The 27,645-nt window shown below is 40.8% G+C and overlaps 1 protein-coding gene across 1 annotated transcript in view; it reads left to right on the forward strand.

Annotated features, from left to right (window-relative positions):
• The window catches only part of SNED1 (sushi, nidogen and EGF like domains 1), a 93,099-nt gene extending 65,682 nt beyond the window's left edge, over window positions 1-27,417 (forward strand). Inside the window, exons 19-33 of the mRNA XM_089509299.1 lie at window positions 948-1,061; window positions 5,224-5,337; window positions 5,485-5,661; window positions 7,266-7,562; window positions 10,893-11,076; window positions 13,151-13,263; window positions 14,596-14,874; window positions 15,916-16,060; window positions 16,201-16,283; window positions 16,369-16,467; window positions 19,112-19,228; window positions 21,446-21,533; window positions 22,834-22,917; window positions 23,963-23,993; window positions 25,134-27,417. Of these exons, the coding sequence (XP_089365425.1) occupies window positions 948-1,061; window positions 5,224-5,337; window positions 5,485-5,661; window positions 7,266-7,562; window positions 10,893-11,076; window positions 13,151-13,263; window positions 14,596-14,874; window positions 15,916-16,060; window positions 16,201-16,283; window positions 16,369-16,467; window positions 19,112-19,228; window positions 21,446-21,533; window positions 22,834-22,917; window positions 23,963-23,984 (1,916 nt within the window). The 3' untranslated portion in view covers window positions 23,985-23,993; window positions 25,134-27,417. The remainder of the gene's footprint in view (window positions 1-947; window positions 1,062-5,223; window positions 5,338-5,484; window positions 5,662-7,265; window positions 7,563-10,892; window positions 11,077-13,150; window positions 13,264-14,595; window positions 14,875-15,915; window positions 16,061-16,200; window positions 16,284-16,368; window positions 16,468-19,111; window positions 19,229-21,445; window positions 21,534-22,833; window positions 22,918-23,962; window positions 23,994-25,133) is intronic.
• Window positions 27,418-27,645: the final 228 nt, after the last annotated feature.

The raw sequence follows: 27,645 nt of genomic DNA on the forward strand, positions 1-27,645 counted from the left end.
AGTGTGTTGTAGTTATTCAAGGTGGCAAAAAACTTTTTCCAGACCTCATAGCAGGGCCCATTCTTGCCTTCTTCAGGGGCCTACCTGTTGGCGATGCTGCTTTACCATTTAACCCATAGCATGATTTTAACCATAATACAGTAGCATTTCTTAGAATACAGTGCTACAATGTGTGGTGGCCTGTTCTTTTTCTTTTCTGCCTAGGAAATTACTATATGCTCTACTATTGAATTACTGCCCCTCCCTGAGTGGTTCCTGTCTTGATAGGCAATAACAAAGTACAACCTATGGTCCAATCCTATATGCTGCTCTCACTTCTGCATAAGAGAATATGGACCAGGCTTTAAATTAGGTATTAACTGTAAAGTACCTCTTAGTGAGCCAATAACTATTGACAAGCCTAATTTCAAATAGATGTTATTAACTGTGAATAGCAAATGTACAATGGGATCTTGGTTTCCATTGGGGTTTGGTTCCAGGACCCCTTATCGACACCAAAATCCATGGATGCTCAGTTCCCTTTATATACAATAGTGTAGTGAAATGGTGTCCCTTATATAAAATTGCAAAATCAAGATTTGCTTTTTGGAATTTTTTTTTTTTTTGGGGGGGGGGGTCTAAGGAGAGAATATTTTCAAGCCTTGGATAGTTGAATCTATGGAGGCAGAATCCATGGATATGGAGGGCCAACGGTACCATCTAATTCTAATGACCCTGTGTTAGCTCTGGGTGATACAGCAGAGCTGCTGTGGCCATAAAGTGCAGTTTTGAGAACGGAAATAGTAGCAAGAGCTTTTAACTACCTTTAACTGTTCCCAAAAGGCATAACATGCTGACTCAATTTTATACAACAACTATTAATCTGATGCTGCTAGTTTTCTACTTTCAATACTGCTGTTGTGCTGATGAAGTCATTTTAAGTGTTTGTTTCTTCTTTGCTTCTGTAGAGATTGATGAATGTCGATCGGCTCCTTGCAAGAACGGTGGGACCTGCAAAGATCACCCAGGATCCTTTATCTGTCATTGCCCAGAGGGTTTCATTGGAATCCAGTGTGAAACGGGTAAATAATGTATTGATGAAGACCATTCTTGGGGGCACTAGTATTTCTGCCTGCTAAGAATTAGAGAGTCTTTAAGGTGCCACAAGACTCTGTTGATTTTTCTGCAAGTGGTTAACATAAGACCTTATCACACAAGAGGCAAAGCACCAAAATCCCGTGGATAAATGGGGTTTAGATCCTGGGAATATCCTGCAAAAGCAGGATTGTTTTCAGACATGTCGGGCTAATTGAGCATTAATGTGAGATTAACCTGTGCAGACAGTGGGCAAAATCACATCACTTTTTAGTTTGGGGATTTTCCCAAAAATTAAAAGTGGCACGATTTTGCAACTTTCTCTACAGGTTAATGTCACATTAATGCTCAATTAGCCTGACATCGTCTGAAAACAAACCCACTTTTGTGGGATATTCCCAGATTTAAACCCCATTTATCCATGGGATTTGGGTGCTTCCCTCCCATGTGATAATGTCCATATTTAACATGGAAACTGTAATCATTAAATTACTTTATCCCCTTCATTGACCCCTCTGGTTTTGGCACTGATTTCTTAATGCTGCTTACTATCAAAGTTTAAAAGCACATATGGAGATTATTATTTTTGGCTTGGAAGGCAGGGGTTACTTTCTGTAACCAATTCAGTTGCCATGGGGTTGTGCAAGTCACAAAAACTACAGTGGTAAAATGAAAATTGTCACTTCTCTGAACCTTAAAAAAACAGTTTTAATACTATTTGATCTGCAGTCTCATTACATTCTGACCAGAGAGGTTTTGGGTGGCACAGTGCCTTGCAGTAATCAACTAATAGAAGGCATAGAAGGCAGTTGCAGCAGGAGAGATCAGGGACCAGACACTGTGTGTTGGGTTAAATATGGCCACAACTTTAATGCTTATACAGGGGTCATAAATGTCATCGTGAATGCCATCATAAATCAATCATAAATGTTGTTATAAATCAATCATAAGATACACATAAATCAATCATAATTGGGTCATAAATTCAATTATGATTGATGGCCCGGCCTCAACTGGCAGAAGCCACATGTGCAAGCCTATTTAAGGGCTGGAAGTGCCGCCACAAATTTTGCAAGGCTTCTCTGTGATTTGGAGTGAATTTTGCACAGATCTCTCTTAAAACCTCTCAAGGGGCAGCTGGCCTCACAAGATTTGTCTTGAAGGTTTCTGAGTTGTTACTCTGAGAGCAAGCAGCTGCAAACTGAACCCCTCCGGGAGGCATCACACTGGGTCTTGTCTGTAGTGGCCAGCTATGGTCCCAGCAAGTTTAATGACATGCTATTAGTTTTAGGCTGCTATATATTGGTAAGGCAGGCTTTGCCTTGAGGCCTCTCACTTTAAATAATAAAATTTTCACATGGTCAGTAGAACGATCTGTTATAAGCAGCTGTTTCTGACTGATAATATCCCACCACATTCCATTTTCAGCCATCCTCCTTTTTTGACCAATGCATTCTAATGCCTTTTTTTTCTACCACGCAAACTTTTAATTAAGTGATCAGAAAATTGTCATTAATGAAATCACTGTGGTGTGAAGCCTATCATTAGACTAGACCACAGTAGAATCAGTGAATCTACCTATGTGTTGAAACATCTTTCAACAGTAGTTTTTTGTGGGTTTTTCGGTCTATGTGGCCATGTTCTAGAAGAGTTTCTTCCTGATGTTTCACCAGCATCTGTGGCTGGCATCTTCAGAGACTTCATCTTCAGAATCTTCATTCTCTGAAGATGCCAGCCACAGATGCTGGTGAAACATCAGGAAGAAACTCTTCTAGAACATGGCCACATAGACCGAAAAACCCACAAAAAACTATGGATGCCAGTCATGAAAGCCTTCAACTTCACACCTTTCATCAGTTGATTCAGTGGGTCTGCTTTTGTTGAGACTAAGCAACAAAATTCAGGTTATCACCTGAAAACGTTTTAAATTTAAACCATCTGTTGTTAAATTTAGATTTCTTCTGAGTAATTTTGGAATTATACAAAATGATCCCCTTCTGTGATGGAGAATGTGTGGCTTTCTTAATGTTTCTGGACTATAACTCACATTGTACCTCACTTTTGACTACACTGGCTATAGCTAATGAGAGTTAGACTTGAGCAGCATTCATATACTGATCAGTCCTGACAATATACTTTCATGAGTAAGAGGAAGAGGAAAGGAGAGCACATAGAACTCTCTGTAAATAATCCATAAATTATTCTGCACAGAGGTGGGCAACTACAGAAGGGCCTGAGGCTAAGCTTCTGTCAACTCTCTAGGAGTTGCCCAGAGTGCTCAAAAATACCAAAAATGGAGAGGAAAAAACCCAACCCAGAGTCATCCACTAAGGAATCGATTGGTTTTTTTCCCCTGTTAAATAGTATAGGACCCCCTATAACCAATTTAAAAGTGAATTACTGTTCATGGATGCCCCTAATTTTGTTATTTTGCCAGAAAAAGTACACTTTGGGCATCTGGATGGATGAAGCCACAACCTTGGGAAGCCACATACAGCTCTTGGGCTACACTTAGCCCCCTTCTGCTTTAACAGGGATAGATTTGATTTCCTCCCTCCACCCAACCCCACAATACAACTAGAGAGATCTCGATAGTTATGCTCCATGATGGCCACAAGGCATAGTCCTTTGGCATGCTTGCCAACTTATATTTCTTGATTTGGTCCTCTTTTTTAAAAAAACCTGCACACAGATGCACATCTTCATGATATTAAAAGATATATATCCAAACACTTAGTCTTGCTGAAATAAGCATGACAGAGAAGGCTCATGTGCTTCATGATGTGGACATGATGAAGGAGCACGTCAGCAACCATATCACTTGTGCTTCTTTTAAGCACATTGTTCCTGCAAAATGAGTGCAAGGAAAAATTATTTCCAGTGCACTCCTTACTGAAGAATATACATGAATATGTGCCTAACAAGAACTGAGCAGAGATGCTTCCTTTTTTCCCCCCTCCAACATTTCAAACAGCCAGTTCATCTGGAGTCAAAGGAAACCTGGAAACCATGCCCTATGAGGAGCAGCTTAGGGAGTTAGGTGTGTTTAGACTGGGTGTTTTGTCCCAAGAGCGATGCTATGGACTTTGGGTGTAGTAAGGCCTCTGGCTCTTGGGATCACAGCCAGAACAAAAGACTTGACCACAAATTTCTTAAGTTTCCAAAGTTTTACTGGTTATAAACACAAATAACATGAAACTGATTTCTTCTTTCTCAATAGTCCTTCCTAAATACCTTGCTCTCTTCTTGATGGATTCTATCTTTCTTCTTCTGAGGACTATCTTTCTTCTTTTGTGGACTTATCTTTTTTTGTCTGAGGACTATCTTTCTTCTTTTGTGGACTTATCTCTTTGTCAAAGGAAAATACTCTCTCCAGGTCTGACTTGGCTGAAATCTTACTACACACAGAAAATAACTAGAGGGAGACAGTATAAGACCCTGGGATTTCCCACAATCCTTGCCTTTCTTAAAGCTGTAGATCTCTATTTCCCCTTCTAAACTGATACATAGAAAAGCTAATATAATGTCAACTAAATATATGCCTCAAGAGCATCAAAGATGCTCTGGAGGCATGACACTGGGGTCAAGAAGATTAAGTGATGACATGATAGCCGTGTTTAAATATTTGAAGGGATGTCATATTGAGAATGGAGCAGATTTGATTTCTGATGATCCAGGGGTTAAACACTAGGAAAAAATGTCTGGAAAGTAAGAGCTGTTCAGCAGTGGAATACACTGCCTTAGTGTGTACTGGAGTCTCCTTCTTTGGAGGTTTTTCTACAGAGAGTGGATGGCCATCTGTTGAGAGTGCTTTGATTGTGCATTTCTGCATGGCAGGAGGTTGGACTGGTAGCCCTTGTAGTCTCTTCCAACTCTATGATTCTAAGATGCTATAAGCAACATGCACACCCCAGTTGAATAGGTTGTAGGAAGTGTGGCCTTCCCTCTCTTTAATTTCATCCACTGATTTCATGCTTACTGAGGAGATAAACACATTTTGAGGATGGATCAAGGGCAGAGAACTTAGGCAGTGCTCTATGTCAAGCATCTAAAGTAGGCAAGGGATTCTCCACCAGATGCAGAGTCATCCTCTTAATTCCATGTGACACCTCCTACAGATATCTGAGTGAGTGTATTTCTGCCCTCCAGAAGTGGATGCCTGTGAATCAAATCCTTGTCGGAATGGAGGAGACTGTGAAAATTATAGTGGTTCATACCTGTGTGTCTGTCCAGAAGGTTTCCTTGGCTACCACTGTGAAATAGGTAAGTTGAGATAAAATGCAAAGGAATTTAGTCAGTTCAAAAGGTCTCGTTAGCCTTTTGGGAAAGGCTGATGCAGTAAAATAAGTACATAAATATTTTAATGGAGAAAGTTTGAGTCTTCCTTGACAAATGTCCATGCTTTCCTAGAGAGGCCTGTGCCACCTTTAAGAACAACTGTTTTGAACTGTTCATTGTGCACATCTTCCTCAGCTAGTGACCCTTGTTTCTCCAACCCCTGTGGGAGCAGAGGCTACTGTCTGCCCAGTAACGGATCTCACATCTGCACCTGCAAAGTGGGCTATACTGGCAAGAACTGTGAGAAAGGTAACTAGACCAAAAAAGCCACTCCCATAATCATCTAGAATAGAGATGCTGTTAACCATGCTGGTCTTCCTGCCCCTGCATACTAGGTACTAAATGCTATGCTTCCCCTTTTAACTTGTTTGTTTGTTTTTTCACACTTGGGACAGGGAAAACTCGCTTTCAAGATCTCATCACATAAAAGTAGAGATTGCAGTTGTTAAAGAAAATGTCTTTATGGACATTCCTGTGTATTGGCGCAAATATTAACTAAAGGCCTAAACAGACTGGCGATAAATGCCGGCATGGGGCAGAGTGTGAACGTGGCAACTTCACACCGTGCACCCCAACTCTGTCCCACACCGGCGTGATGCTACGCGCCCCACCACATGGCGGAAGGCGTCATGCTGCGTCTTTGCTACAGCGTTTACATGTGGAAGAGCCACAGCAGCAGTGGCTAGTGTGTCCTTTCCACAGTGCAAAAAGGAGCACTTTTGTGGCTTTTTTTTTTTTTTTTTTTTTTTTTTGCACCACAGAACTGCTGGGTTGGGGGCGTGGTGTGCGGTTGCCCCGTCCCCAATCCAGTGCTTCCATTCAGCCTCTATGATTATGTAGTTGCTTCTCAGATAATAGGGGTTCATAATTTCATTATCTAACCTACTTTTCCAATGGAATTTAGGCTTGTTGTAAGATATGACCACATGAGTTATCCCAAACGTAGGTGTGCCCATTCTGTTATTTCAGTCCCCTTCACTCTGTACACAGAGATTAAAGCAATCTTTTCCCCCAAATATGAAAAATTGATATTTATTGTAATGTTACTTGCAGGGATCTGCCCAGATTAGTTGGATTGAAACCAACTAAGCCTTTCAAAGTCTGATCAGTGAATTCATAGGAGTAGAGGTATCACAGAATCTTGCTAAGGCTGTATACAAATGTTAAGGTCTTGAACAGAATTCAGTTAAGGCCATGTACAAATGTTTGTGTGAGCTGATGATCTGTTCCCATTTTTAAAAGGTACCATAAACCATGTTTAGAATGCAACATGTTATGCAGAGCCTGAAAGAAGAAAAATACTCCCCCCCCCCCCATCATTAACCAATAGGCTTCTGGAGCTTGCAGAGTAAAAGGATAACTTTTCCAAGTTCTGATATGATGTAGATTTTCTGTGCAGGTATCAAAATCCACAGCAGTCTGAATTGTGTGATTCTCCACCCTACAAACAAAGTGTGTGTGACTGTGGGGTAGGGTGATCTTTCACTTTGGCTTTCAGTGCATGTGGATATTTCTGAAGAGCATCTGCGTATGTAATATGAGTGCAGTTGATGTGGATACACTCAGGCTCTCTTTTTCTATGGGAACAAGTTATTAAGACCAGCTTAGCATTTGAAGCAGGCCTGAGAATCACCAGCTGCTCCATGGGGTGTCTAGTTTTACAAACTTCTTTCTAATTGAGAAAAAGAAATTATACCTATTAGATACTTGGAATGTATGTTTTATGCCAGCATTGCTTTCCTGCTGCTTCTTGTAGAAAGATTTGATAATGGAATAAGGGAGGAAGATAATTCTGTTGCATGAAAACTGATGCTGTGTGCTTCCTTCTTCTTGTTTGCATTGCCACCTTGAAGAGCTGCTGCCACCAACGTCATTAAAGGTGGAAAAGGTGGAAGAGACTGGGCTGTCAATCTCTTGGCACCCTCCCAAGGACCAGGCTGCCAGGCATATGATTGATGGCTACGCCGTGACGTACGTATCCTTCGACGGCTCTTACCGCTGGACTGATTATGTGGACCGAAGCCGTGCTGCCCACCATTTGCGGGCACTAGCCTCCGGCAAAGCCTACAATATTTCTGTCTTTTCAGTCAAACGCAAATCGAACAACAAGAATGATATCAGCAGGCCCGTCATGCTCGTCACTCGTACTAGTGAGTAGCTCCTGCAGGGAAAGAGAATTGTGGGTGCAGAAATGCCTGGCTGTAGCAGTCAGGCCATCATCTTGGCAGGGGCCTTTCAGACCTATAGAGCACATAGTAGGTTTCCAAATCTAATATGAGAATAGTGGAGCACTGCTTCTTTTATCTATGGTAGGGATTTCTTCCACACCTATGGAAGCTTGTTACTGTCACAGCACAACTTAAATGTTTATAAGTGTATCACAAGAACTATGGGCCAACAGCTAGTTGAAATAGACCAAATAATGTAGGAACAAACAGAAATGATGTCCAAAGGAAGTATGCTACATAAATTTCATTTTGTTTCCAAATGCTTATTCCCTTGGAGCAACAATGTGAAAAGGAAATGTCACTGTAAATAAGATGTAATTTAAGTTTGCAGAATAAGTCAAAAACAAAAATGCTGCCATGATCGCTCAAGAAACATTGTGAAGGAGGAATGTGTTTATTTTTGTGTATGTTGATATGATAGAGTTCATAGAGCTAATCTGTTTGGGATTTCAGACTATTTTTGAAATGCCTTCCCCCGAAGTTTTTAAAGTGCATGATCCATTATAGTACTGAGCTTCTTTAATTGTAATAAATGAAAATTAAAAGGAGAAATCTACAGCTAGGGTTGCTAGTTCAGGATCATCCCAAACGTTCATGTTTTTGGACCAAAACCTGAGACCTATGGATGGCCCATGCTGATGTCATTAAATGTTATGCATTAAGCACCAACCACAGTTGCTCACAGCTTGTCATATTGTCCTTATGGAAATTAAGACAGAAAACTTAGCTAAAGTTGCTGTTCCTAATTCAATGTGAAATAAGGGAATTATTAGGACATTAGGTAGATGAAACAAAGAACATTTAATCTTCTAGCCTCCTTGCTTCTACCCAGAAGGTGGCTGTGGAGCAGGGTCAAAGTTGAGCTTGGTGCAACAATGACTGGGAGGAATGGAAGAAATTAACCAAATTAATACATAGACACCCCTTCCCAAACAATCTTCACAAGTTGCAGCAGCAGATCAATCAAGACTTGCAAATTGTGGCAAACTGCTGCTCTCCTACCTGAGTTGGAAATTTGTATTCAGCCCTTTCCTTTTGCTTGGAACTGAGCCCTCTCAAAACGAGAATTTGCACTCTTATCTCCTGCCTGGAGATGACCCATGGATACTGGAGATTCAGGGTCAAGCCTTGATATCTGGCAAACTTACCAAGAGCCATTCCTTTTGGACAACTCAGTAATGGCCTCTGGACAGTGTGTAACAGCTGGGTTGAAAGAAGAGGATATTATATCCTAACTGGGGGGAAAAGATAATGATTGAAACCAAGAATAGAGGTGAAACAGTGCTTTTGCATTAGGTAGTGAAAATGCCTTGAAGGACACCGTGAACAACAGACTTTCTTTGCTAGAAGAAGAAATATTCCTTCATTAAGGGTATGAAGAAATAAGAATTCCAAAGGAACCACCTTCAGAGCAGTTGTTACATACAGTAAATAGCTGTTACTGTTTTGCTACAAAGGCATTGGTGATATTCACTTAGAAAAAGGACCAGTTAGACATTGCTCTGATCAATTCCCCTAAGCATTTGGTCTTGTGCTGTGTTTTGGATCAGTCAGCTGGGCCATGAGCCTTAATATCAAGACTAATGTCATACTTAAAGGTCTGATTGCAGTAGAATATGTGTATTCTGTGAGCTGTTGAGTTTGGAGTCCAGAGATACTGATGTGGCAAATTGCCAGGGTTTTGGAGATCTGTATTAGCTCCATCCCTGAAAATCCATTGTGAAGACCAACTGTCCCCATTCTTGCTTGCCTTTTCTTGGATTTTAAAAGAAAAATTGATGCAAAAAATACACCACCACCCCCACCCCCCAATATAGACACTTTAGGGCAGTTTTGCTACATTGTGTATCCCTCCTACACCATTGTAGGCCTAGAAAAGGTCTTTATTTAATAAAGAAAGAAACCAGAATTCAGCTGAGTATTTTTAGCCCCTGAAATACATCAGAATTCCCATGGAGTTAGAAAATACACCAGATAGTACTCAGTGAAAAAAATGAATCCATGTTAATAAGGGTTAACCACATAGGGACTGTAGATATCCATGTGGTAGTTATTCCTGTTCCAAGAAGCAGAGCAGGAAGTAGCAGGATCTGTGGGTTAGCAACGCTGATTTAAATATCCTGGTAAATGGGTATTTTCAGGATCAGCATTGTAGATTGAATTCCTCTGTAGATTTCCAACTCTTCCTACATCTTGGAGAAAATATGAGCATACATGATATGTACAAGTTCCATGTCCTTTAGTACCCTTTCCTTTAGATACTTTCCGACTCATGTATCGGGCATGCTACCATGTAGATAACTTACACACTAATATTCATCATGCTCTTTTTTATGCAATTAGCTGGTCCCAGCTCATCAGCTGATCTTGTTTAGACAAATCATTAGCATGTTTGTAGGAGCAACTTGCTGTTTCCTGTCGAAAAAAAGATTTACACTCTACATGGTTCATATATAGCAACCCCCTCATCTCCCACATTATCACTATGAGATTGCATGCATCTAGTTAAACACATAGTAATCTTGACAGAGCCTACCTTGGACTTAGGCTTCTCTGTGGTTTCTGTAAACTTTGGATGAATCCTGGCCTATGCCTGTGGATTTATGTAATTTTACATCACATTCTTTTTGGTAAGCTTTTAAAAGACTCATTTTGAGCTTTGAATTTCTTAGCAGACATGAACTGTGCTAGATGGGAAGCATGAATGACTTTTCTTGTGTGCAAGGTATCCCCAGCCATGTGAAATATGTAAGTGGTCTTGATCTAATGAAATAGGTTGCAGTACATGGAGGTTTGTGCAAAATAAAAATGTTAATCTTTGAAATGATACAGTATTCTTGGTTTACAAAGGGACATTTGAGACTAACTGAAAGAAAGATGTTTGTGGCATAAGCTTTCACGGACTCAAATCTTCATCAGATGTTCTCTGTTCTTAGTTGTTTGCTAAGTGACTTGTCTATAGTGTCTTATAGGATCCTCTTGACAATAGAACAAAATGCAGTTGTCAGAAACATCCTGTGAGGTTAACAAGATGCCCTAGCCCTACATTGTATTGTCAGTAAGGAAGGGAATATCCTGTTGTAGAAGTCCTGTTAAAAGCCCAGCCTGACTTTTTTTTTCTTCTGTAGGAAACTACTAAAATGAGGAGGATACCTCCAATAGGATATTGCTCACCAAGATGATGGAGTGAGTGTGCCACGGTCAAGTGGGGTGAGTGGTAACCACCTCTTTTCACCCCTCTCATCCTGCCAGGACCCCAGCCAGTGGAAGGATTTGAAATTGCCAATGTGACTGCCACAACCATTACTGTGCAGTGGGTTCTCCATAAGCTGAAGCACGCCACAGTCAGCAAAGTGCGTGTGTCCATCCGGCAGCCGGAGGATGTGGAAGATCGTGCAGTGGAACTAAACAACACTGTAACAAAATACACATTCTGGTGAGCAAAAAGAAGATTTCTTGGGGATGATGGAAAGGCAGTGATGGTAAATAAACTCAGCTTGTCATCTGCTATTTAGCTGGTCAGCCTTGTTTTGTGGCGTCTTTGTCACTAGCAGAGAACAGACTTGTTTTGTGGAGTCTTTGTCACCAGCAGAGAACAGACCACGTGACTGTTCTTAAGCCAGGCATCTGTAGTTTCTACTCTCCCACATGTTATTTCCTGGTCTAAGAATGTTCTCACTCCCCATTACAATGCATCTGAAGAAGTAGGCTTAAGTCTACAAAAGCTCATGCTACCAAATTATATCTTTCAGTTAGTCTCAAAGTTACTGCAAGATCCCTTTGCATAGTGATCCCCCATTATAGGGTTTATCAGGTAATTCGGTGCATTTTGAAAAGTGTTTTGGTGCATTACTTGTTGAGTAATTACTTGCTAATTTTTGTTATTTTTTTTAAAAAAGAAAGTTATTTTTGGATTAATATGAGTTAGGCATGAAACTTCACCAGTTCCTGTCAAAATGCCTGTAAAAGTAACTAGAAAATTTAGGTGTTACACCAATAAAAGAAAATCACCCCTACTCCTTATACTATTTTTTTGAAACATGACATTGTTATATCCTCATTGCCTGTGGGTGGGGTGGGTGTTAATTTGTTACAAGTAGGCCCTTTCCAGACAGGCCTTAGGTGACATCCTCATCCTGTGCTAGTGTTGCCTCGGGGCGCTCCGCCCACATGAGGCCTAACCCTAGCATGTGACGAGGGCGCAATCATGGCAGCCTCCCATCCACATGGGGGCCGCCATGATTACATCACACGCGCGCCGCCTCCAAATGGCGCGGCACACATGTGACACCCTTGTGCCGTCCCAGGCCGCTTACGGCAGCCTAGACACAGTGCTGGAAGGAGCTCCAAAACAGAGCTCCTTCTGGGGGAACACCTCATTCCCGCAGCCACCAAACAGCTGCGGGAATGAAGATGGGAGAAAGGGGCCAAACGGCCCCTTTCTCTCCTGGCTGCCGCTCCCAGGTGGCTCCCGGGGTGTCCTTGGGCATGAAGCCCCAGGGACACCCCTTTTTGGGACCATTTTGCCGCTCCTCCCTGGTCCTGAAAAGCGCCGGATTGGGGCCTTTGGGCTGTCCCTGTGGCTGCCCTGGCCCCAATACGTGCTTCAATGGAGTGGCTGCAGGCCGTCCCAACGGGGTGGTCTGTACTCCGCCTATTACAGTGCCCAAACTTCAGTATCACACTTCTGCATATGTAATCCTGTGTTATGCATCTGTAACTGATCCATATTCATAATCCCTATGTAGTCACTACTATGGCACTATTGCCATTGTAACTGAGCCCCTCCCAACTTACTTTACTGGCATCAGTCACACCAAGAGAAAGAGGTCCATTCTGCTGGTGATTGAGGTGCACGTGATGATGTTTCCACCCCTTTCCCACCAGTGAGCAAGGATGCAACCAGAACATGAGACAGTAGTCTGCTTCTGACTGTCGTGGCCTGGCTCACTGGTAGGAGGGGAAAATGTCATCTACCCACATCTCCAATGCCAGCAGAATGGGCCTCCTTAGCTTAGTGTAGTTGATGTCTGGTAAAGTGGTTTGGAGGTTTGCAAACACAACTAAGCAGCCCATGTAGAATTCCAGCCAGTATTTTTAGGTCATACCTCCCAACCTCTGAAACATGGTGGATAAACTGGGACAGTGAGAGCAAGGCAGCAAGTATCTTTCTTTTTTTTTTAGGAAGCTTTAAATTGACACCCTCACACTGTCTAAATCCTCTTTCTCTTAATTCCACTGAAATACAGTTTGCAACTCCTCAAATTAGAAAGAAAGTTGAGGCTTGGACAGGTCAGTAAGGAATTTGGAATTGACATGCTTTCAGGTATTTTCCTCATCTACTCAACAGCTCTCTGTGTGCAGTAGATATTTGTTCACATTTCTCTCTGAGTGGGTAGTTTATGCAAGTCTGACTCAGCAACAGTCAATAAGGAATAGCCTGTTCTTTGTTTCAAAATCATAGCATCTGGCTGAGATTGCCCTAACACTTCTAACCCTTTTTCCAACAGGGACCTTCAGCCAGGACAGAAGTATCTTCTCCACATGTGGACTCTGAGTGGCCTCAGCTCAGAAGACCATCCTACTGAGAGCTTTGTGACAGCACCCGTCTATGTCTGGACTCGTGAGTTTGACAGGAATATTTCCCACCTGGTTCTTGTGTTAGCAATAGCAATAGCAAGTACATTTCTATACCGCTTATCAGTGCACTTAAGCACTTCCTAAGTGGTTTTCAATATATAAGCTAACTGCCTGCAACAAACTAGGTACTCATTTTAGTGACCTCAGAAGGATGCCAGGCTGAGTTGACCCTGAGCCCCTGGCTGGTAGTTTGTGAGTGAGTGGCTGCAGTACAGGCATTTAACCACTGCGTCTCAAGGGCTCCTCACTCTTTATTTACAACCACATCCAATGTGATTAGTTTTAGTTTTCCACAGAAAAGGAAACTGTGTTCTAGCATAACATCCACTTCTGACCCATCACAACATGTTCACTTCTTGAGCACCTGATGTCTTAGCATAAAGGGAGCAGCAAACCCATTTTCAAAGAAGGTTGCCATCATTACCAGTAACCTACATTGTATTCCCATCTTTAGTCTCTATGAACCAACTGAAACAACTTTTATTTAAATGTACAATATGTAATATGGTACATAGGTCTAAGTACACAATTCAAAATTTAGAGCCTAGGCCAGATGCTGAAGGAAAAGACCTATGTAGCCCCTACAAAAGTCCAGTCTCAACCAAAGCTTCCTTAGCCAAATTGCTTTTCATTTATACATTTTCCAAATCTTGGGAAGGGGGGGAGGGAAATCCTTTCTTCCTCTTCATCCTTGAGGTATTCAGTGTGCCCATGCCAACCGCAGACTTGCCATCCATGGATTTGAGCTTCCGTGAACGGCAAGCCCTCGCTTTTTCAATATCTATGAATGCATTGAAAAGAATGAGTTTGAACATCCACATTTTTGCTATGGGGGGGGGGGGTTAATGCCTCGGAATGGATCCCTCATGGATGGCAAGGACCAACTGTATGTCCATTTTAAAATTTTCTGTTGTATATTTGCAACAGCAACCTCTGCCCCTGAAGTTTGCAAAACTACTTTACAAGATTCTTGCTAAATTCTGAAACTTCCTTTCAAAATGACAACCATGTTGCATGTTTTTTGTGCAAATATTATATCCAGGGGTAAAACTGATTCAGTATCACAGCTTTCCTGACTGCAAAGCACAACTTTATTCCATGATACAGCTTTTCTGGCTGTAAAGCACAGCTCAGTTCCATAGGGTATCTTACCTCCAAACAATGAGGTAAAATAAAAGGCTTGCCTGTGGCTTGAAGAATGTTCCCTATCATTCCTGAGAGGCTTTCTCCCTTGTAGTAATTCTCCAGGTGAAGGAGCAGTTAGATAATAATTTGGAGAAATTCCTGATTTATTGTCCTTCTTTTCTCTTAACAGGACCTCTTCCTCCTAGAAACCTCACTGCATCCAGAGTCACAGCCACCTCTATTCAGATGGTTTGGGAACAGCCCCTGGTGGGTTCTGGTGATGGTTACATCATCAATGTCACCACCAGTCAGAATATGAAGAGTCGCTATGTGCCCAATGGAAGGTTGTCTTCCTACACAGTGCGTGACCTGAACCCAGGTCAAAGGTATCGCTTATCTGTAATGGCTGTCCAAAACACGGATCAAGGACAGTTGACTAGCGAACCTGCGCATCTCTACATTACAGCCTGTAAGTGTAGACTGCTATCTCCTAGAAAGTGACTTCCTTCTTTTGTATTCTGATATGGTGTGTGGAAAGTCAGTTTAGGGTGACATATTCAGCATATTCAACATGTTATGAGAGTGACAGAAACATCTGTGTCTATTGCGCAACTATTACACATCATGTGTTGTCCCACTATCACTTTTTGGGAGGAGCAGACTTGAAAAAAATCCTTTTTTTGAATTACAGTTCCCAGAACCCATCAGCCAACATGGCCAGTAGCCATTAAGTTGAATGGATTTGGGGATCTACAGTCCAAATAAATAACTTTTCCCAAGGTATGGTGATGACAGCAGGGTGGAATTTTCTTAACAGGAACTGAGATTTCACCTTTTGTCTCCTGCTTTTCTGGAATTATAATTCAGCAAGATGCAAGGAACTATAAAACCAGAAAGGCCCTCCCTATTGCCAGATATCTTCATAGAAACATAGAGCTGGAAGGGGCTCCATGTTAGAGCACATCCTTTTGTATTCAACTTGTTCATCCCTTTGTATTTAATGTGTCTTTGCAAGATATTAGGCTCATCTTTAGAAGTTGCATTAACTAACTTATAACTTTTTAAATCTTTAATAGCAGCCAAGCTCAGGGATAGAATTTCTGAATCTGGTGGGAATTGTGGCCTCAGAGGAGTTAATATTTTCCCAGTGCTATTTTCTCATTGAAAAATGCCCATTCAGTGATGCTTTTATTTGAGTAGTGGTGTTTTCATTGGGGAAATGGCACTGAAGGAGGGTTTAATACCATAACCTTTGCAGTACCAAGATCTGATCAGGCCCCCTTGTTTCTGTTAACAATTTCTTCAAGCAGATCTTAATTCATAGGAAGGTTCGTGTGGGAGGAGGTGATCCCTGTGGTACCTATTTTTTAAGATGTTCAGAGCTCTATGGTTCAATATCGGTTTTGACTTGTGCCTAGAAGCAAACCAAGAGCCAGTGTAGCTGTCTAAAACTTATGGAATAAGTTGCTTTCACTCAGTTCCATTAAACCTCATCCTCCCTGGTCTGCAGTGCAGAAGGATGGCAATCCAGAAAGACGCTGGAGCCAAACGGGGCATCCTCGCGTGCTGAGAAACAGAGTCCCCCCAGCATTCCTGCCAGAACTGCGTCTGCTTGCAGATCACAACACCCCTGAGGAACCCTCCCTAGCACCCAGGTAAAGAAAGGAGCTTGGTTGCCAGTAAGAATAAACCTAAGGTGAATAGGCTTTGTTCATAAAATACTGAACTCTGAACTCATCACTTCAGCTGGCATTACATCACCAATGAGGAACATCCTAGTGTTTTCCTTTTAAAGGTTTACAGAGCTAGTGGATGGCAGAGGGAGGATCACCACTAAATTCAACAGCTCACCAAGTAGATCCGTCACTGTAAGAACACGTAGGTGCCCTTCAGTCTCCACACTTGTATTGTTCACTACCATGGCACAAGACCTTGGACTAATAGTGTTGATGCTTCTTTCTAGAACCTGAAGCTCCCATGAAAGTGGAAGAACATACAGAGGAATCAACCAAGGCCAACCTGGCACTGCAGCTACCAGAATCAGAGAACAATAAGAAAGAAAGTAAGTCTGAAGAGAGGATAAAGAGTAACCTTGTGGGGTGTACATAAGTTGCCCTAATTTGAAGTGATCCCCTCAGGTATCCAAAACAGGATTAAAGATATTGGTTTGACAAGATGAAGAAAAAGATAGGGTTGTAGACAATGGGATTTCAGGAGATGCAGGTTTTTTACAACTGTCCATTTTTGCATCTGGCCACTCTGATTATGTTGTATATGTTGTGGGTGAGCTGACATCAGTCCTGCATAGTGTGTTTACAACCAGGATTTAGATTTGCATATGTCATGGAGATTATTCTAACCTGTGGATCTCACAAGGAAGATATTCCAAAATCCACCACTAACAGCCTTATTGCATGATAAAAGGAAGCTAAAATGGAGTTAGAGAAAAGCTACTTTTCCGTGCCTCACCACATGCTGTAGTAGTACAGTCGTTCCTCCATTTTTGCGGACTTCAAGTCTGCGGTCTCAGTCCTTTGTGGACCGGCAAGCGGAGCCCTGGTGGCACAGTGGTTAAATGCCTGTACTGCAGCCATTCACTCGAAACCACAAGGTTGCGAGTTCAAGACCAGCAAAAGGGCCCAAGCTTGACTCAGGCTTGCATCCTTCCGAGGTCGCTAAAATGAGTAACCAGATTGTTGGGGGCAAATTAGCTTACTTGCTAATTAGCTTACTTGCTGTTCACCGCTATGATCTTTGGAATAGCGGTATATAAATAAAACAAATTATTAATTATTATTAAAATAGCATGTGTGCCCGTGGGAGCACATGGCTATTCAAGCCAATGGGGCTTGAATATTTGCAAATTTCCATTTTCATGGGGGGGGGGGGGGTGTGGAATGGATTCCCCACAAAAGTGGTGGGACAACTGTATTTCTGTTCTCTTTCCTGAAGGAAATGGTCTTAAAAGCATGTCTTTTGTCAAATGGATTTTTCCAGTGTGACAAAAGGCATGTTTTTATGACCATCTCCCTCAGGAAAAGAAAGAAAGTGCTTTGATGGCATGTGGACAAGCAAGGAGAAAGCCACTCCTCTCTGGTTCTGTTTCAACTTTAATTTCTCATACAATAAGGCTCTAAGAAGTCTCCCTTTCTGGTCTCTGTCAGTGTTGCCTCAAATAACTGGCCCCTGTGTTATAACAGATACATATGTAATGAAACAGGTGTGGTGGAGTGCACATTTTGTATACTAGGCTGCTGCAAGCTTTTTCTTTCTACAAGAGAATTGTGTTTCAGGGCATTCTGTAATGTGGACTTAAGTTAAATTGTTTATCTAAACTTTTAGGAGGAGGAAGACAATAGCTTTTTTCACATGTTTGAAGGAAATTTAAATGAAGGATTGGTTTGATCAAACACTGACTTTTGTCTCTGGCAAAGGGTTTCTGTGTCTGAAAAACTGTAGGTGGCAAAAGAAATGTATAGGTACGAGCAAACGTCAAACTCTAAAATGTTATTGTTTTAGGCTATTTCAAACCATCATATGAGGGAAATCCTGTTAACACATCTGCATCAGGTTGTGCTTTGCCTCAGTAGTCTAATCCATGATCGTATTTTAATCATTGAAGTTGTCAGCTGCAGTCAGTTGACAATCCCCACCTTGCCTATAAATTTAATACAAAAGACCTTCACATATTGCATTTGATTCAAGACAGTCTGTTGATTTGTGCACAGATAGAGAATTTTGTACATTCAATATGTATATGGTTGACAAATACTGCTGATCTGTACAGTGCTACAGTTATTCACATACACTGGAATGTACATGTGTTCATTCTGCAGTGCTGAGGGTTTAGCTGCGGTTCTGTATTTTCTGTCCTCTAACTGGTACTTTTAAAACACACACCCTCCTTATGCTCTCCTTAGTCTCTTTTCTCTTTCGTATCTTCAGAATCTCTTTCAGAATTGCCTCTCACCCAGAATTTTTCACACAAAGTATCCCCCTCAGATCTCTCTGTAGTAATTGCTTAGTGACAAACACAGTTGTGCTCCAAGCAAAATGTAAGGGCCCTACACTTACAGCTTACACAGTGAGAATATATTAGTCATATAAACATAGAAGTGTTAGTTCTATCCAGATACAGCTGTATGTTTGATATGTACTTTGAATTTAAAAGTATTCTTGTGGTTGGTTACAAGTCAGGAATGAACACAGATACAGATATTCTCCGAAACACGTGAACCTGTGTACATACAATGTGAACATATGTACAGTGTAAAATATGAATGCCCCTATGATAAGCCATCAAATAAGCTTTCCATAGGATCCTACAGACTCATGCAGGACAGAAATACTTGCATTAAACCTTGGGGGGAGATGCAGTGTAATTGTAGTCATTTGAGTGTTGGATTTCTGAAGCTGAGAGATTGTGACTTGTCCAAGGTTACCCAATAGATTTCCATAGCTGAGCAGGGATTTGAATACTACAGAAGATGAAGATTTGAATCCTTCATCAGGCATGGGAACCCACTCGGTGACCTTGGGCAAGTCTCAGCAGAAGGCCATGGCAAACATCTGGATAAATCTCTGATATTTTACGTTTAAGGTTACCATATGTTGGAGTCAACATGAAGATACATGACAACAACAACATTTTAAGTGTGGTATGTGCTAAGCCCAAAGTATCTCACACTTGTCCTTTACCTCACCAGGTGACAGGCAGAACTGTTCTGTGAACTACTGCAAGAACGGAGGGACATGTGTTGCTGGCTCAGATACTTACCATTGTGACTGTAATCCTGGATTCAAGGGCAGACAATGTGAACTGGGTGAGTTAGTAGGAATGTTGGCTTTCTCATCTATGAGGAAAACATACGATTAACGGAAAAGCATCCAAATACACAGTGAGGTAAATTCAACTGTTGCTTTCCCTTTTTAAGAGGGATGAAAGGTTTAACAAGCAAAAATAAAATTCAGCCTGCTTCATTACAATGTAACTTGGAATCTGTTTACATATCTTCCCACAGCCTGGCACTGAAACAGTCCTATAATATATTATACTGTATTATTTCAACATTTTCTTCTCCCCCAAGCACAAGGATTGGAGAGAACTTTTAAAAAAATCTACTGTGATTAGAAGCTACAACTGTCAATCATAAAACTAGCCCCCCCCCCAACTTGTCATGGTATTACATGAAGACTTTTCAAAGAAATGTATCCATTATTGCATGCATAGTTTCTGAGGCTGCAACTACACTGCAGAAATAATGCAGCTTGAAACTACAGGAAAAGAGATTCCACCTCAACATTAGGAAGCACTTCCTGACAGTGAGGGCTGTTCAACAGTGGAACACACTCCCTGGGAGTGTAGTGGAGTCTCCTTCTTTGGAGGTCTTTAAGCAGAGGCTGGATGGCCATCTGTCAGGGATGCTTTGATTGAGAGTTCCTGCATGGCAGGGGGTTGTACTGGATGGCCCTTGCGGTCTCTTCCAACTCTATGATTCTATGCTTTAACTGCCATGGCTTAGTGCTATGGAATTCTGGTATTTGTAATTTTGTGAGCTATTTAGCCTTCTCTGTCAGAGAGATCTGGTGACCCAACATACTACAAATCCAGGATTCCATAGCATGAAGCTATGATAGTTAAAATAGTGTCAAACTACATTAATTCTGCAGTATGGCAGGAGTCTGGTTCATCATGTCCCTCCAGCTATGGCTTTCTAATAAAGCTTTGGAAGGTTTGAAATTCAGTGCACTTCACAGGAGTCATGCTCCAATTCAGACATCTCTGAATGTCTCCAAATGTCTGGAATGTCTCCAAATTGGCTTGTTTCAAGAGTCATCCAAATTCAAAGCATAGCTCTACTTCATAGCTGCTCGTTTGTATAGTTATAGTACCATTAAGAGAAAGATAAAATATGAGCCAGGTTTGAACTATTGCAAACCTTATTAAGTGGAACAGCCACACTATAGTGTGAAAACAGGGCAGAATAGGGAGGATGTTTGCATAACAGGAGTAAAACAGTGGCAGAAATTGCTTCCTCAGTTGAATGCCCACAGGTGGTCCTGCAGTTGAAAATAGAGGCTGAAGATTCATGGATAAGTGATTATTTTTTGTTTGATTAGTTTTCTTTCTTTTTTTTTAATGTACATAGTCTGTTGTGTATCTATGTATGTATGTATGCTTGTATACTTTTCAGTTGGATGGGTATATTTGATATGTTCTCGGATATTTAATAAAAATAATATTTTTTAAAAAACGAAATAGAGGCTGAAGCAGTCACTGCTGTCTCTGTTCAGAGTAGATTAATTGAGAGGCTGTATGTGCTATGACAGTGTATTGAACCAGCTACCCTATATTATTATTTTTTGTGACACATTAAATAAATGCTTATTTGTATTCCAGGTTCCATGAACTTTGCCTCAAGAAGCAGGCAGCAGTAATGTGTATTGCAGTAGCCATTACTGTGTTACTCCCTAAAGCAATGGTTCTCAGCCTTTGTCCCGCCAAATGTTTTAGACTTCAACTCCCAGAATCTCTTCCCCTTGCTCATGCCATCTGGGGCTTTGAGAAGCTGACATCCAAAATATCTGGAAGGATAAAAACTGAGAAATATTGAACCGACAAAGCATTGGTCCTCTAGTGTCCAGTTTCCTCTGAGTCATAACCATATTCTTAGTGCCTGGAAGCAAATTGCACAAATACATAATATAAATTATGTATTTGGCTTCTGAGGGAGAGAGGGGGTGGGCCAATCCCATCAGGCCTCCCCAAAGGAACTGAGCCCTTCCCAGAAGGCTTCTGGCTCCATCCTCCACTCCCTTCCCCTTCTTAGATTGTAAACCTGAGGGCAGGGAACCATCTAATTAAAAGATTGTATGTACAGTGCTGTGTAAATTTACAGCACTATATAAATAAAGCTTAATAATAATAATAATAATAATAATAATAATAAATTGAAATTGACATCCGAAGAGCTATGGTATACTACAGCACTTTTAACAGTCGAATCTCTCTTCCCTACCAACCCAATGTCTCTCTTCAGCCTGCAAGAAAGTGCCTCAGTCTTGTACTCGGCTCTACTCAGAAACCAAATCCTTTCCGGTCTGGGAAGGAGGTGTTTGTCATTATCTGTAAGTACTATCTGGAAGACCTTTACTTCATAGCCGAAATTAGCTTTTGGCCCATCTTGGATAGATTATTGGCTTGCATATGAATGATTGTTGAGATTAGCACACCTTAATGGGCCATTAATCTTATCCAAAATTTTTATATAACAGGAGAATGTGACTTGGATCCCAAGATAAATTAACATCTAAAAAGACCCTGAAATTTTCTGAGCTCTCCTCTGCTCTGTAGCTATCTGTACCCCTTTCCCTCTACAGGGACAGGAGTCCCTCCTTCACATTATGAAATGAGACACAATCATACTGTTACAGAAGTTCCAACACTGAACTTTTTTAACAGTACAATTCTATACAGATCTACTCAAAAGTAAGTCCTAGTGAATTAGAACTACATACAGAATTGCACTTTAACTTATTTTAGGATGCAAGCTCATGATTCGAAGAAATTGTTTACTCAAGAGACCTTGCAGCAAGTTGTTGGTTTTGTGTTTAACTCTACTAAGAAGGCAAGATGTTAGAGAAAATAGCAATCCTAGAAGTAGGAAATTTGGCATGTACAGTTTTTCTTAAACCTCACCGTTACAGGATGAGAAGTTGCACCTGGGAACATTTTCTCCTCCAACTAACTCTCAGAATTATAGCAGATCTTATTGCATCTTATTACTGTATCCTAGAAGTGAATGCATCCAATCCAATGTGGGCTTAATGAGCACACCGCTCAGGAGTGATTTCCTTTAATTATAAGCTAGTATATAGCGATGTGGTGGCTTAGTGGTTAAGATGCCAATTCTGAAGATCGGAAGATCGGCAGGTTGACAGTTCAAGGCCCAAATGCTGGATGATGGGGTGAACTCCTATCACTAATCCCAGCTTCTGCCAACCTATCAGTTAGTAGGCATGCAGTAACCTCAACCAGAAACGAAAATGAAATACTAATAATTGTTAACCTATTTTGTCATGTTCTTATGTACAGATGTAGCCTCAGAAGTTAACATACTTGATTTCAAACGTGTAATCCTAGAGTTAGCAACCTTTTCTGAGCAGTATGGGGAAGAGAGGGACTGAGAGAGGCCAGATTACATGCATAATCTAATATTTATTAGTAGGCAACAGCATCTTTGTCATAGCACACTCTTGTAAAAACTGTGAATGACAGTGTGGCTTGTTAGATTCTCCAGGTCTTGTCACAAGTGTAGGCCAGAATCCTGTTGGACAATTGCAAATATGTAACCTACAGTTATGCATTTGCAGTTTCTATATATTCACAATCATGCCTGTTCTCTTCACCTATTTGTTGTTGTGATAGATACAAGAGGGTCTACAAAGTGCACCAGGATGTCTGCTACAAGGAGAGCTGTGAAAGCACTGTTACAAATAAGGCACTCAGCAGGTAATGTGCCCCTGGTGGCTTTATGTCAAACAATCACTGTTGGGAAAATCCTAAAGACTTCAAAATGCAGCCCCTTATTTCTAATTTAACTTGCTCTTGAGGACTCACCTATTTCACCAAGCCTTCCCCCACATGTCCTAACTGTCATCTTCTCCTGTGTATTGTGTGTTGTATTATTAGATTGTTTTACTGATTTTAACTAGTTTTAATTATTAGGAATGAATGATGGATTTTTAATGATGTATTGTATTGCACGGTTTTAATATGGGGGATTTTTGCTGTATTAATTTCTATTTGTAATTTGTTTTGTACTGTATGGTATTTTATTAGTATCTTGTAAACCGCAGTGATCGAAGGAACGGCACTATATAAATAAAATCTCATTCATTCATTCATTCATAAAAAACCATCCAACTGAATTTTAATTTGGGAGGAATTCTCCTAGTTTGGGTGCTTAACAGTGTAATCCTAGCACAAAGATGTCCCAGTTTTAGGGGATGGGATTAGACACAGCCCTCTGCTGCTGGCAGAAATGCCCTTTTGCTGATCTCCTGGTAGAAGAGCCTAAAAGGTGGGTGAGGGAGAAACAGTTACATCATATTCAAGCCTCCTCCAACCCATATGCACCCATCATACCATAACTTTAGGGCAGGGCAAAGGTAGTCCTAAGTAATTTACCACAGTCTGAGCAAAGCTTGAAATTAACATTTCTTTATTTGGGTTAGTGATAGCTCAGCTTATCCTTGGTCATCTTCATGGGTTAAGATTACACTCTAAGGTTGCAGAACTATACACAATTACCCTGGAGTAAACCTACATCCTAATGCTTATAGATTGTACTCTAACTATATGAACACTTCCTACTGGGAACCTCAGTCAATACTGTTGCTTCCACATGAGTCCTATGGAACTCAAGTTCTATTGTGGGAGCTAAGTAATATTCGGAACAATGACATTCTTAAAAAATAAAAGAAAACTAATTGTTGCAGAACAAACAGCAATGTCTTGTTTGTTTCACACGTTAAATCTTCTCTTCTTGTTTCAGAAAACAAAGTAATAGACACTGAAGCCTTGTCGTAAGTATCTCTGTGGGAAAGTAGATGGGATAAGGGTTCCATTAGTCACTATGCTGGATACACAATCTAGATAGGACCCTCTCTATGAGTTATTCCTCACAGTTGGGAATATGGTGGGTTCATCATGGAGGAAATAATAGCTGCATTTCCCTTGTGAAGGAGGCATTAAAAGATTAGATGACTGGTCTAGTATGAAGAGAAAAACAGTTATGTTCATTGAATGCCCAGACTTCTTCAATGGGACAGAAAAACATTAGAATTCTTTTATTAGATGCAGACATTGGACATCTCCAGTATCAGAAAGGTCAGACATTACTACGTAAGCAACGTCTCAAAAATTATTGAGCACATCTCCATTCTCCGTATACGTATCATATACTTATGTCTGACCATTCCAACATTACAGTGTTCTCCAGCTAGTTTCCCCTGCACACACTGAGCAGAGAAATGAAATGCCCACAGGCAGCTTATTTGGATATTACTCATGGAAAGCAGCCTTTGTCTCAGTCCATAACAGAAATGGAGCACCCTACCACCACCATTTCAATTTCTTATTTGATTGGTTTCAAAGGTTGTACCAACAGAATTCTTTGCCAACATTTTACTTCCTTCAGGAATAAAGGAATCTGTTGGGCTCAACTGTAAGTGAGCAAGGGCACAGGCTTAATCCACTTGCTGATTATGCCATAATATGCATATATGTTCACAATATACATTGGGGTTATGGCAGTGTATGCCATTTTGAGGATATGGAGGAGGCGGTATTTTGCAACACCACAGTGTAAGGCAACTCCTAAGTGCACAGTCAGCCAGCATGCTTAAGAGTTTCAAGAGTGGGGCATCTGCTCACTTCATCTGGCTTCTGAAGCTGGAGGCTGTCTAGGAGCCTTCTGGCTTCCCTGGACATTGTATTGCTGCAGCAGGAGCTTCAGCAATTGATGGCTTCCTTCTGGGGGAGGTGATAGAAAGAGTAGTAACAGAAATCTATGTAGGGAGAACTTTATGCTGAGCAAGCACAGTGTAGGATTTGCCCTCTAAGCAAAATGTTTTTGGATTGGAATGCAGAGAAATAGCTATGTTGGTGTTTGTACATATACATACCACCTTGATTGTCTTCATGATTCATTTTTTCCTTCACAGGAACCAAAATCTTCAGCATTTCTGCAAACTGGATTGAAAAAGAAGGGGGGTGACTGCACTAGCATGAGCTCTGGACCTTTTCCCTTTGTCTTGTTCAGGAGGTGTTCACCAGATAGCCATATCTCCCTCTCTTTGGCAAGATCATGAAGACTCACTTGCCTTTTCAGATGCCTTTTCTTCATAGCACCTGTTTTTTTGTACAGGATGAATGACATGTTAGAAAAATTTCTCAGGACTGCTGTGCTTAGTGGGCCACTTGCAACAAGAATATAGCTCAGGCTTACCAATAACTGAGATACTCATCATGTAGTCTGAGGTTAATGAGCCACCTTAAATGAAAAAGTAGTCTGGAGGGAGGCACCTGTGTTCTAGATTAAAACCAAAAAGGAGAACCTCACTGCCACAAATATTTCGTGTTCAATGCCAACTTCAGGTTTAAAATAATTTCCATTTCCAAACAGTGACTTTTAAAAATTATGTAGTTATTATTGTCTTTCCCATTAACTGCAAGACAGCCAGCAATCAAGCAAGTTGTGCTATTGCTAGCAGATTTTTAACATTTCAAAAGTTATGCTAGTGAGTCTATGTCTACCTTTTTTAAAAAAGATCAAAACAGACTTTTAGTTGTACAGCTTCTAGTCATGCTGTTTTATAAAACTGCAAGGATACCATGCATTGATTAATAGACATGTCTAAAACCCTTCTACTCTGCCTCTGCTTCTTTGATGGGTAAAGCATCTTCTTGTGATGCCAATAGAGGAAAAAGGGTAAAACATTTTTCTCCATTCTTCTTCCCAAATGTTTGTTGCCTATAGTACCTAAGGATGGTCAGCCACTCAAAGAGCATTACTGTTTCTTAGCTTTTGAGTTTGTATGACTAGTTAAATATAAGATTGTGTTAATATACATACTGTATATTTTATAAATTAATACAGCCAGGGGTTCATTTATAGTTTTAAACTACTATTCCTTCAGTAGCAATGAGGCTCTGACAGGCCATTTGATTATTGCAGAAAATCAACCCTGTATCCTGGCAGACTTTGAGAGTTGTAAATATAGTTTCTTCAATGAAGTGGGGAGCATTCCTTGCAAAAGGAATATCATTTCCAGCAGGGAAAAATGGCAACCCTCACTTTCCAGAAGTAGCACAAAATGGTTCTGCATATCCCTATTCTGAAAGGCCAACATAAAAAATGCTTAGACTCATTCCTAGGTGCTAATTACACATTTTTGATATGTTTGGGAAAGTCGTATCTACTGAGGATTTTAAACTTTTGGTGCTCTTACTATAGCACTCTTACTATAGTCCTAAAAATTGGACTATTCTTGGGACAGAAGAAGGAAAGATAAAGGAGGATTGACACCAAATCTTTGAATTTTCCCCACTGTTAGTTACCATTATTTAATGGAACGCTCTGAAATGTGGATTTCCCATTGCAGGAGAAAGATAAAGAACAAGAAGAGGAGTTTTTAAAGACAGCTTAGGTGAATTGCTGGGATGGGACAGAGGTACTACCCCAAGGATCACATATTCTATTAGACATAGATTATAACTTGTTTTAAATTACTGTATGCTGCTCTCTCTAAGGAGCCTGTCTTCCACTGCTCCACGTTAAAACAAATTAGCATAAGTGTTAGAGAAATCTGTCTTGTCGCATCCCATTAGCAAGAAGAGAAAATTTATCACGGCCTCTGTTTCTTAGGTTCAGACTGTGGGTGCTGCTGCTTATTTAGCCAAAACACCATCATTCACACAAAGAAGAGACATCAGCAGGTGAAGTCTTGCAAAACAATAAAACATGTTTAGGAAGAGAGCAAAAACATATAGAGGAGAAAACCACGAACAACTCAATGAGGAAGGAACATGGTCAGTTGTCACACAATACTGAGTGTTGGGGGGAGGAGGAGAAATGGAATGAAGTTGCTGAAATTCTGATACTGCAAACTCCGTACAAGCACTTAAAGTAAACTGGCTTGCAGGGTAATGTCTATTACAGATAGAGCTCCCAAGTTGCAAAAAGGGAGTAAAAGGGTGGTAATTACGGTCAGCGAAATAGCCTACTTTTCCAAGCCCAGTATGAGCTTTAAAAACCAGATGAAGGTCTTCAATAGTTTGTCTGTCACACAATCATATTGGTTTTCTCCCCAAGTACAATCTAAAGTAGCACAGAGTCTATATCAAGCCAGTATTTTATTGCCAGAATGAGGCATATGTAATGCAGCAATAAACTAAGAAAGATTTTATTCTGTCAACGTTATTTTGTCTTGCATTTTAGATTAAAAATCCAATGTATTTAAAACCAGCCTGTTTCTTTAAGACTGATGGGGTTCCAGGAGCTGGCTCAGAAAGCCAGTTTCTTATCCACAAACTTAAATTGAAAAATGGGTTCTTTTTACCACTAATATATTTTGCTCCAGAGAGCTTATGGAGAGTGACGGTTAAAACCAGAAAAACAACAAAAATAAAATCAATTACACACAGAATAAGAGTTGGAAGAGACCACAAGGGATA

This window comes from Sceloporus occidentalis, unplaced genomic scaffold (genome assembly GCF_023333645.1).
Source record: "Sceloporus occidentalis isolate IW3139 unplaced genomic scaffold, rSceOcc1.0.p SCAF_2, whole genome shotgun sequence".
In the NCBI taxonomy this organism is placed as follows: domain Eukaryota; kingdom Metazoa; phylum Chordata; class Lepidosauria; order Squamata; family Phrynosomatidae; genus Sceloporus; species Sceloporus occidentalis.